The 12,886-nt window shown below is 36.5% G+C and overlaps 1 protein-coding gene across 1 annotated transcript in view; it reads left to right on the top strand.

Moving 5' to 3' along the window:
* Positions 1-12,886, top strand: part of MEOX2 (mesenchyme homeobox 2) — a 65,793-nt gene that overhangs the window by 40,953 nt on the left and 11,954 nt on the right. The window contains exon 2 of the mRNA XM_036068888.2: positions 8,589-8,761. Coding sequence (XP_035924781.1) covers positions 8,589-8,761 — 173 coding nt within the window. The remainder of the gene's footprint in view (positions 1-8,588; positions 8,762-12,886) is intronic.

The following is a 12,886-nucleotide window of genomic DNA, read 5'->3' as shown; positions in this document are numbered from 1 at the left end:
CTTATGTGCTTTGATGTATTATAGAAACAATGCTCTCATCTGAAATCTATTGACACTTAACACATCTCTGAAAGTATAGCTTAGGGAAATGGCAAAAAAAAGGTATCAATTTCATATGCACCATTTTGCTGTTTTGTCTGGATAATTCTCTAAAGTTGTTAGAGACACTTACTCTGCAGTTATATATTTGGATAAATTAGCATTGACAAAAACACTTGTTGAGCAATTTTTATCATCAGACAATCCAGTCAGTGGCTTGAAGGAGACAAGGATTGGCCATAATGTAAAGAAGGTATTATTTACATCTAAGAAATTCACCTTGACTTCTGAATCAGTCTGGTCACTCCCAGAGAGAGTTGTGTAACTTGGAGTTACGATGTCTTGTCTCAGGTAGCACCTGTGTGCAGTGGGGCTCAACTGGGAGAGATTTTTCCCCTTAGGAGACTTTGGCAATATTTGGAAACATTTTTGAATGCCACAACCGGGACAGGATTGCCAGGATTTAGCCAATATAAATACATCATGCCCACTTCAGTTTGAATTTCTGATCAACTTTTGATAGTTTTAATATAAGTATGTTCCATGCAATATTTGGGATATACTTATACTAAAAATATTCATTGTTTATCTTGATTTTTGTTGTTGTTATATATCTGGATTTTAAATTGAACTGGGAGTCCTGTATAGTATTTGACAATGCTAAAATGGGCTTGAGGGTTGCTAAGGCATCTAGTGAATACAAACCTGAATGCTCCTAAACATTCTACAATGCCCAGGCCAGCCATCACCACCATTTTATCTTGAATATGTTCATATTTCACTGAATATAAATGTAACAAGAATTATGCAGTGCAGCATGTCAATCAGTAGCACTAAGGGTGGTAATTATAATCTGTGTGCAGTCTGTTTCACTTGTATAACATTTAGTCTCCTCATTTTTTGAAATATTTTATTTATTTATTTATTTATTTACTTACTTACTTACTTACTTACTTTGGAGAGAGAGCATGCATGCACCTGCACAAACAGCAAACAGCAGGGGATTGGGGAAGCGGAGGAGCAGAGGGGGAAGGAGAGAGAGAGAGAGACAATCTTAATCAGGCTCCACCTAACAGGAGATCCCTATGCGTGGGGCCCCATCTCAGGACCCTGAGGCCAAAACCAAGAGTCAGACACTTAACTGACTGAGCCACCCAGAGCCCCCAGTCTCCTTGGTTTTAAATTTTATAATAGTGACACTGATTTGGTGCTTTTCTACCTAAACATGTTTAGAGATATCATTATAGATAAAAATGTAAGTAATATTCCTTGTCCCCATCTGCTATTTTTTTTTTTTTAAAGATTTTATTTATTTATTTGAGAGAGAGAATGAGAGAGAGAGAGCACATGAGAGGGGGGAGAGTCAGAGGGAGAAGCAGACTCCCTGCTGAGCAGGGAGCCTGATGCGGGACTCGATCCTGGGACTCCAGGATCATGACCTGAGCCGAAGGCAGTCGCCCAACCAACTGAGCCACCCAGGCACCCCCCATCTGCTATTAATTGATGCGTATAAGTGCTTTGACAAGTTAATATAAAGCAACATTGCTGTGATGCTTTCTCTTTTTTTAAGCTGAAGGTTATTTAAATTCTGATAACAGAACAAAACCCCTTAGGATTATCACTGGAATCATAATCCACAACCAGAGCATGAAAATCAAAGTTCCAGTAGAGATTCAGAGCTAGGTGCTTAATATTGGGAATATGAAGATGAATAAAGCACATTTTTAAATCTTAGATTAGCTGGAGTCTAGAGTTCAGAGAAGTAAAGCAGACATGGAGATGAATAACAAGCTCAATAATTTATTATAAGAGTTACTGCTATAAAAATATGTAAGAATCACTATGGTGACTTGATAAAAAAGGCTCAGAACCATGGCATAAATGCAAGCCCTCACACTCTTAGAAGATGCAGGCTTGTCTTCCAGAAGAAAAACAAAACAAAACAAAACAAAAAACCTTTATGGAAGCTCTCCTTTTACATGTTCAAGGAATTTACCAAGCTGCTAGCAGAATTGATACTGAGTTTTTTGGTGCCTCACTGCAAAATCTGTAATGGTGTTTTCTGAAGTCATAAGAGATCAAAATCCTTTGCCCTTTTGACGGCTGTAAATTAGAAATGTCACCATTCTTCAGGCCCTGCCAAGTTACTTATTGTCCCTAATTTCCGAAAAGAGTTTCTTTCCCTCCTTATTCTCTCAAGGATACAGTAACACCGTGTAACTCCAAGCCATTTCCTGATCTAAGAGCTAATAGGAGGTGGATGGGGGTGGGAGTGCCTATGCAAGTTTGCATCCTCTTCATGCCCTTATCTATTGCTTCTGCATGTATTGGGATGTACACGTCATTGTCAGGATTATCTTTATGTTTGCCTCCAACTACTGAATAGATGAGAACAGTAGTATGCATCAAACATTTATATCCTAGTTGAGGAAACAAAGAATATATATAGTGACAGAATGTGGTAAGCATTGGAAGAAAGAAACAAAGATCATTTGATGAGATCTCAGAGGAAGGGTACATTCTTTAAACTAATAGGATCAGGAAAATGGAATGGAATGCTGTATGTCAAAAGCTCTTCACTAGGGGTTCCATTGGAGGTGCAAATGGTGATTGTTGTGAAGTCCTTTGCTAGCAGGCACACTTCAAACATGTACATGTGCCTTCTTTTGATAGACAGTCATGGTATTTCTGTAGTTTGTGTTTTCTCTCTGGGATATAGCAAGAGGCTTAAAGTCAATTCTGGGCATCTGTAACCAGTTTCTAATCCTAGAAGTATGTAGCAAGATTGAAGAAGTTTACATTTACCCAGAAGACATATGCTGGTTTTGTTTTTGTGTTAAATACTTTGAACTTGGTAGTGGGAACTAAAACTATGCTAAATTTAACTCAAGTAAGTTGTAATGTGTTCCCATTTTGTGTGTCTTTGTCTCTTTTTAAATTTTTAACAAAAATACTGTTTTATTAAATATATTTGGAATTATACAATATTAATTTCATCAAAATATGTTAGTTCTTTGTGTATTTTACTTTGTATTTATGGCATAGAGGAAGAACTATTAGGTTGACATCCTCTCACTATCAGAAAGAACTACATAGTAAATAAATAATAAGAAGGGCAAGGTAATGGGGCGCCTGGGTGGCTCAGTTGATGGAGCGCTGCCTTTGGCTCAGGTCATGATCCCAGGATTCTGGGATAGAGCCCACCATTGGACTCCCTGCTTGGCGGGGAGCCTGCTTCTCCCTCTCCCTCTGCTGCTCCCCCTGCTTGCGCCCTCACACACTCTCTCTCTCTCAAATAAAGAAATAAAATCTAAAAAAAAAAAAAGAAGAAGAAGGGCAAGGTAATGAAATTAAAATCAATTGTTAATGTGTCATTCTTTAAGAACAAAGGGACTCCATTAAGAAGAGGCTGTAAGGTAAAAATGGACTCATACATTGATGGGCACAAAAAGTAGGGAATTGAAATAAATGACTGACTAATAATCAAAGAGGCAATGAGCAAGGAACTCCATAGAATGATTTTTGAATGTTGAATACAACTATTACCATTACTGGTACTATTACTAAATTATAAAATGGCCTTTGAAATTTGGGTTTGCTTTATAAGTAAAGAGAAACTATTATTGTAACTGTATGTTTTTCACATCAAAGGTGCAAGAAATAGTGGATGTTTTCAGTGCCTATTCCTATTCTATATAGAGTATATTGGTTTTCAATCCCATTTTTCCTGTACCATCTCAATGTGTAATGGACTTATTCATTAGTAATAGTAGCTCACTATGGCTATGGTTGTCAAATCTGGAGAGTGGATCATGGATCAGCAAAAGGATTTAAGAACCCCTGGGGGAAAGTTGTTTATTCTGGAAAAAAAAAATCTGGAGAGGCTGAAATTCCTACTCATTAAGAAGCTGGAGTAGCAAGTTGGATAAATTTCCCATAAGGCAGGCTATTTCCCACTTAAATGTGAAAATACTAGCATCTATAGGATTATTTATAGATTTCCCTGCCTCCATCCACAATCCTTATTCCATGTAAAGATAATTATTAGCTTCCTATACCAACTATTCAGCTTTGTTAATAATAACAGAATATCTGTCATTTTAGATAGATTACAAAACATTGATACAAGTTGCAAAGGACGAAAATAGACAATGGCTTAGTATTCATTCTTCCTTCAGAATATGGAATAAATATTCATTGTTGTCTAAGCTATAGAGACATTCCTTTACATTTTGATATTTTACAGACATAGGTAAATTATGTTCTTCATTTAAACAAGTTAATAAGCTTACCCAGGATAGCCAAAAAATATACTCCATCATACTTTAATATTTCTCTTTTGCTAAAAAGCATTCTATGCCACTAGTGAACAGACCAAGCCCTTACATTACTTGTCTTCAATAAAACATTATTATCTTTTGGCATCCTCTTGCACTAGGGGAAATAAAAAGTCACATGTGGAGAAGTTCTAAATGCTAGACAGAAATGATCCTTGGAGGGCAATTTTTATCCTCCACGGAAGTATTGCAGACTTCTTCCATTAGCATAGTCCCAGGGAGCAAAAGGTTAGGGAACTGGGACTGCCAACTCTACCTGAACACATAAGTCAACATTTCCTCCAAGCGGCGAGGGAGTGTGAGAGTGCACCCACATGTGCATTAAAGTATCTGAGACGAGAAACAACAATTGTAATATTTTACTTTGGAATATACTGTACAGATGGTGACATTTTGTTTGTGGTTGTAGGGAAGAAAGTAAGGCAGTTTCCAGATTCCCCCCTCAACACCTACCATTTGGCATAGGATATGGGAGGTTGAAGAAAACGGAGGGATTTTTGCCTCAGTTGAAACAGCTGGAAAACAGATGGAAGCTGGTGTGCAATTTGCCAAAAGCCTTGTCCAAGTCTCCCACCCATTTTCCACCAAAGAAAAACTAGTCAGGTGATAGCAGTGGAGGCCTTAGGGTCAGCAAATGATGGGCTTCAGGACATGTTGGGGAAATAAAAAGAAAAAGAAAATTTAAAAATCCAAGTTTATAGGAAATACAAGTCCAGAAATGTAGTTCCAAGGAGCATGTTTTCAATAGGAAAGAAAATGTGGGAGCAACATGGGTGAAAACCACAACAGAATCACGGATACACGGATGAAAGTGTACACAGAATTAATTAACATTGGTGCTACCTCAACTGTTGCCTTTCTCTCTCTTAGGTGATGAATTCAGGAAGCACACACCCACTCTTTGTCAAGTTAGGTACAATGTCATTATTCCACGTGCAATTATGTTAAGTGTAAGTGTGCACAGTTCACATTGTTTTAGTCACTGGATTTTACTCGCTGAGCTACTTTGGTTTGGAATTCAGGCATTCAATAAATTGCTTTTGGATTTAAATGTTGAATTATAGCCAGACTTTTGTTTAAATTCAGTCACTGGATATATAAACCTCCTGTTGTATATTTCTAGTTACAATGGGCATGTATATAGATCCACTCCAAGTGACCGTTCTTACAAGCATTGGCCCAAGTTCTGTGCGCTTGTGTATTTGTGTGTGTATGTATGTATTGATTTTGAAGTACTTTTGAATACTACAAAAGTTAAAGTATTTCAAAAATAACAAAGTAATAGGCTTTCCTCAATGTGAATTTGTTCATTCATGCTTATATAAGGGAATGTGTTGACCATGAATCATTCAAATTGAATTGCTCATGAGAAAAAATGCTCTGGCTTTGCTGTCAGTTTCCAGAGTTGCTTTACAGAAAGGAAAAGAGTATTGTCCCCATATAAAGAATAATCATCTGCAGATTTCAGACTGAGCATGGCTCCAGATTGGCAATAATACTTTTGATTCACATGGGAATATAGATCCTGTGAGAGGTACTTATCTGAGTATTCTAGGCTGTGACTGCGTTTGCAGTCTGCCAGGACGGCCAATGGAAACATTAAATGAAAAAAAATTCAATCATCAGGAAGGTTTGCTCACACAGAATAGCTAAATGCTGTAAAGATGTAGAGGTTGGCAGATCTGTAGCTAAAAAAAATAAGTGGTTGATCACTGCAGGTTCCACTTTGAGTCAGGGAAGTTGGCATCGTGTGAGCACAGCCTATCTGAGAGCTTCCACGTCATCTATTACAGAACTTCTCTTGTCCTAGTCCGTGGCTTAGTATACGGTAAAGCCTGTGTGTGTCATATCACAAGCCACTTTTGCCCTGAATTGAGCCCTGCCTGCTCTGCCAAGGTGGGGAGCCAGTCAACACAGGTAAGTGTGACAAGCCCAGAAATGTGCTCGGGGAAATCTGAGAAATTTGCGACTGTGCCACGGCATCAGTGAATCCTCCTGTGATCCCTCAGAGGAAAAGTAATGGCCAGTGCACCAAAATTTCGATGCAGACTGTTTGTAGTTGCTGCTGCTGCTGGACCTGCACAACTTTGCACTGGGCCAACGGAGATTCAGTAAGAGTCAGAACGAAACTGTTTACATTGGAGTGCCTTGTCTGGTGGATTCCCATTATGTAGGGCCCTCTTGACTTCAGTGAGACTTTCCCCGCCAGACGGAAAAGAACACGCATATGTATATATATACTAAATACTAATGTATCTATATGTATTACTTAGCATATTTAAGCATCATTGGATGAAGAAACAGATGTTGCCCAAAAAGGTCTTTCCTAAAGTATACCATATTTGTCAATTTAAAAAAATTAAAATGTCATTCTGTATAACCTTTTTTTTAAGAGACGGGGGGAGGGGCAGAGGAAGAGAAAGAGAGAGAATCTCAAGCAGGCTCCATGCCCAGTGCAGAGCCCAATGTGGGGGCTCGATCTCACAACCCTGAGATCATGACCTGAGCTGAAATCAGGAGTCAGACGCTTAACTGGCTGAGCCACCCAGGTGCCCCACACTTTGTAACCTTTGATTAACCATCATTTTTCCTATTTTGCGTCTCTCATTTTGGCTCATAGAAGACTTCATTGTACTCCCACCTGCTAAAGACATCACAGTTTATGTGCACATGCTCAAAAATAGAGAATTGAAGTAAATTTTAAGAGAGCACAAACACACCACTTACCTTGATCATGTTGCTATTTCCCTGAAGATAGATTCAACATGAACTAGTAGAGCTGGTATGATTACCTGTTACTGGTTTATGTGGATTTTTTTTCCATTATAGGCTCACATTCTGTTCTTCAGTATATTAAGAATGTCTTCTAACCTACATCTCAGGGATATGATAAGGATATGTGAAATACTATATGTTAATTACATCTTAAACACATACGAAGAAAGATGGAACAATATGCTCCAAATTATTATTATTTGTAAATGGCATTATAAGATTTGATGTTTGGGTAGCTTTTGTTAGGTGTTGTTCATCTTTTTTTTTTTTTTTTTTTTTTTTGAGATTTGTTTACTTAATTTAGGGCACCTGGGTGGCTCAGTCGTTAAGTATCTGCCTTTGGCTCAGGTCATGATCCCAGGGTCCTGGGATCGAGTCCGCATTGGGCTCCCTGCTCCGTGGGGAGCTTGCTTCTCCCTCTGCCTCTGCCTCTGCCTCACTCTGTCTCTCTCTATCTGTCTCTCATGAATAAATAAATAAAATCTTTAAAAAATAAGATTTATTTACTTATTTTAGAGAAAGAGAGAGAATGTGCCCACAAGTGGAGGGAGGGGCAGAGGGATAGAGAGAGAGAGAATCCTCAGGCAGACTCCCCACTCAGCGCAGAGCCCAACGCCAGGCTCAATCCCAGGACCCTGAGATCATGACCTGAGCTGAAATCAAGAGTCTGTGGCTTAACTGATTCAGCCACCCAGGCGCCCGAGTATTGTGCATCTTCTGTTTATTTCACATATAATGAAAATACATTTAAAAACTTTTTCATAGTTTGAATTATATGAACACAATTTTATTTATAGATTCCACATTGGAATACGTATTATACAAAATAAAAGAATCGCATTGCTATTGCCCTCAAAGAGACTGAACTTAAACAGAAATTAAAAGGTCAGTAAATAACGCACACATTCTTATGTATGCTTGTCTGAGCTTGAACTGACTTTTGTGGTCCAGTTGCTAAACATTCGAATTGCTTAAATATTCATATACTAAGTCAATGCTTTTTTTTTTTTTTTTTAGAAATTAAAAAGTTCAATCCTACTTAGATTACTTAGATCCCAAGTATACATGTTAAACAAGTTATAAAACACAATTTTACATCTAAAATTGTGTTCCAGAGATGGTTTATTTATCTTTTTATCATATTAAGAGCAGTTACGTTTTTTGTTCATATTTTGAAAGAATCGTAGACAATTTGCAAGTTAGGCTGTGAGTCACATGAGAGGAGATCAAAAAAAAAGAAAAGGAAAAGAAAAAGAAATGTATCTTATCCTGTTGTGAGATCAGTCTTACTGCTCTCTATTTTTCCCATGTCTAACACAGTATCTGAACAAGTAGTTAGTAAATGCTCCTGGTATGAATGATGTGATTGAATGCATTTGAATGCATGAAGTAAATCTAATTCTCTCTTACTTTTTTTTTTTTTTTTCTTTTTTCCAGACTCCCAGGAAGGAAATTACAAGTCAGAAGTCAATAGTAAACCCAGGAAGGAAAGGACAGCTTTTACCAAAGAGCAAATCAGAGAACTTGAAGCAGAATTTGCCCATCATAATTATCTGACCAGACTGAGGCGATATGAGATAGCAGTGAATCTGGATCTCACTGAAAGACAGGTAAAGTTGGACATTGTTGTGATATGCTGGTTTTAATTGCATTGAGTCAACAGTCTTCTCTCACCATTTCTGAAATATTTAGATCTGTGGTTCTTAGATACCATTTGGAAGACAGGTGTTCTATTCCACGATGAAGTTTTGGCCCAGCAAAATGACAAAATTAAGGATAAGATAGCATTGTTTTAAGGAAAACTACATTTATTCAGTTTAAGGAATCATCCTTTATTCTGTAATTGTGTCCTTCCTATATATTTTGGTTTAAAAATAATTATTTCTTGTATATAATGATGGCATATAGTGAGCAATTTTGTTTGCTTCTATTTTAAAATCTCCTTATTTTGGTGTAATAGAAAGCTGCAACCCCATGTTAGTTTCCTCTTGCTCAGGACAGGGTTTGCTATGTAACACATTAACCCCCAAACCTCAGTGACATAACAAAAAAGTTCACTATTTGCTCACTCTCCATACTAACTTTACAAGTCCAGCATTGCAGACAATCACTCACTCACGGACACAGTCTGACTCTCTGGCATCTCGACATGTGGTGTCCTCGGTAACCACAGGAGGTAAGAAAGAGTTGGAGGTTCATGCATTGACCTTTAAATGTTTTCACCTGGAAATGACCCATGTCACTTCCATTTATACTCTAAGGTCCGGAAATCATCAGTGGTGCCACTTAAGTTCAAGGGGGCTGGGAAATGATGGGAGCAAGGGCATATAGATCATTGGTAAATATTTCCCAAAGATTTTTGAAATTATATTGTTCTCAAAAATTTTAAATCCTGACATCGACTCACTTAGAGAACACTTTGAAATTATTGATGATCCGTGGACCCCAGTTGATAAAACCTAAAAAATGCTTTTTAATTAATTACATTTTAGGTCCTTTCTTGGATTTTATTTGCTCCAATAGTGCTCCCAGTGCATTCTTTTTATGGATTCTGATTTGCCCTGGGAGAATCTAGCCTATTGATGGTTAACAGTTGCTAATCTTTGGAAAAACATTCCTGAAAGGCAAATCCAAACATCTTTATGGACAGTGCAGTTATGATTGGCACTCCTAGGACTGGAGTCTCATTTCCTCTTTCACTGTATGCACCTTCTCCAGGGATCCCATTGGAACCAAAGAAATACCAACAGGGTGTGGACAAATGAATACTATCGTAGGAGAGCAAGTTATTTTATCCAATTTCTTAAATCATCTGCTTTCCTTCTTTTAATTTCTGGATTTCAGCTTTTGGTAGGATATTTCTGGGTAGTGGGAATATATCAAGAAACACTTTTATGTGGTTTTATTTATTGGCAGCTTATATTTTATTAAATATTATGGCTAGTGCCTAAGTTATAAAGCACAACATTTTCCTTCCCTTGAACTTCACATACAAAGTTCCCTCCGTAAGTGTACAACATTTAGCATGCTGGAAAGGAGAATCCAAAATCTACATTATTGGACATGTTTTATTTTCATTTTTTTAAAAACTGGGAGCAGATAAAGAAAAGAAGGGTGGGGAGGAATTACATGTTAATGTCCTTATATATATCAGTGAATTCTAGGAAATGCAATCATGTTTTATATGATACATAAAGGAAACAAACTAGGATTTGCTTCCAAGCTACAGAAATAATGGGATGCAGTACTATACTCTTAGTCAAGAGAAAAGTGAAGATTCTGTGCTTGCTATCCTGGGGATGGCTTTGGTTACCTGTGATTATCTGATTATAAGGCAGAGGTTTCACTTTTGGTTTAGAGTAATTTATTTTTAGAAGCAATTCTAGAAATTTGGTCTGGGGATTTTTTAGGTATTTTCGATATGTATTTTTCTTCCTGAGTTGCCATTTATAGAAAACAATGATATGCAATTTTAAGCAAAATTATACACACACACACACACACACACACACACAATTTTAATCTTGTTTTTGTTTTTTAAAGGTCCCTTTTCGGTTTTGTATCAGTTAGCCTTTGCTATGTAACAAACCATTCAAAAATCTTAGTGGTTTTAACCAATAACCAACGTTCAGTTTGCTCACAATTTTGTAGGTCAGTGATTTTGACGAGGCTCAATTGGATAGTTACACTGCTGGACTTACCTAAATCCTTCATAGAGCTGTATTCACCTGCTAGGTTTGAAGAGCTGGTTGGTCTAGATAGCCTCAGCTAGGACACTTGTCTCTGTTGTGTGTGGTTTCATCTTCTTCTGATAGGTTCCCTGGGACTTTTCAAATGGGGATAGAAGCATTGCCAGAAGTAGAAGAAAAACTCCAATGTACAAGGGCTTTCAAAGACTCTGCTTACCTCACATTTATTATGCCTCATTGTCTAAAGCAAGTCATATGACCAAGCACAGTGTCGATGTAGAAGGGGACCATCTAAAGGAATGGATACACGGAAGGAAGGCAACATTTGTTGGAGGCCATTACTGAAATGATCTAACTATAGTGTCATAGGGGAAAAAACAAACAAACAAAAATCCTTGAGATATAATTGGATTTTCAAAGAACTGAAATTTTGTTTTGTGCAGAAGATTTTTTTATCCTATAAATCTTTGTTTCCAATTTTGCAAGTTAATATGAAAAGGAGATTCATTTATATGGAATCCAAATTCCCACAATCAAAATTAAGTCTTTAGAGGGCCACTATGTGTTAGTAAGAAAAAATTGAATTATTATGATAAAAATTTGAACAAAACGACTAGATTTTCCAATTGGAATTGTGTATTCTTAGACCAGTAACAATCTCCCTAAGGCATAAAATGGAAATTAAAACTAGCTTCTCTTGCTTTTACTCAGGTTTATATGTCATAATGGGTATGAAAGGATTTCTAGCATAAACTATAAAACACAGTTGTCAACCAAAGGGGGGAAATGTCTACCATTCAAGATACAGTGAATTAATTATTTTGTAACACAAATATTTGTTGAGTTAGATGCTAGAAGTAAAACCTTGCTAAAATAAGCTAGACAGGTTTTTGCTAGAACATGGGAGAGGCAAAGATTGATGAAGTACTAACAATCGTGATGAGTGTTGAATATTACAAGAGAGGAATGACAGGGTTGTATGGGAGAATGTTCCTGATTCTGCCAGATTTCATTTTATTCCTAGACTTCTGTGTACACACAGTATCTTAAATTGAGTATCTGAAGGCTTTATTTATGTCTTCTGGGATGAATTTTACTATGCTAAATTTATCAGAAAAATATTGTATGCTGTCAGTCATCAATTTTACTCTTCTTAAAGGTCTGAAAGCATATTCCTTCAAGATGCAAGAGCTTTTGTCCCAGTGAGATATTTTCAGTTTATTTTCTCAAGCTTGGGCTTTTAAATTTATAAATATAGAATTATAAAATGAACCCATTTCATTCATCTTCTTTTAATTGTGACACAACAATTCCATCACTTTAATTTTGCACTAATGCTATACCTACTTATCTAATGCTATACCTACTTATCTATGTAATCTGTATCCTAACCCTATATATTCTTAAATAACACCCCTTGTATAGGATTTCCTGATGTAAAATATTCTAATTATAGACATGTACTTTTTTCATTTCCATTCTGCAAGATTTATCTTTCCATACTTTAAAATAACCTGAGACTTATATCCAACTCCATATTTTACAGTGTTTTCCTTAACTTTAATAGAATTTTCAATCTCCTACAATGTTTTTCTTGACTTTGTAAAAGCTTTTCAAGACTCAAATGCAAAGGTAGAATTCATATGTGTATAATGTAAAAAGAAAAAAATAAATATTAAATAATCTATAATAATTTATGGTGGAATTGTTTCACAGAAATAACTTTCTCCTAAATGAAAATTTAATTTATAATCAGAAGTAGTCTTTAGATGTACTTTCATCTAGGAATTTTATATAATTGCCTATTAAATATGCCTATGTATAACTTATATGTTATTTGTACATACCCCTACTTTGTTTATATCACGAATCAACGTACTTGCTACATTTTATTATAGGCCACGTACATTCATTATAAAGACGTACTATAAAAAAACAGATTTGCTAGGATGATTAGGTTTCCTTTAAGGAAAAAAGTAAGATTAAATCCTTAAATATCACTCAGGACCTGAATTTTCAAATCCCTACCTGAAGAATAGTTCTGCA

This window comes from Halichoerus grypus, chromosome 12 (assembly GCF_964656455.1).
Source record: "Halichoerus grypus chromosome 12, mHalGry1.hap1.1, whole genome shotgun sequence".
NCBI lineage: Eukaryota > Metazoa > Chordata > Mammalia > Carnivora > Phocidae > Halichoerus > Halichoerus grypus.
The sequence above is the reverse complement of the archived record's forward strand: the minus strand, read 5'-3'. Positions and strand labels throughout refer to the sequence as shown.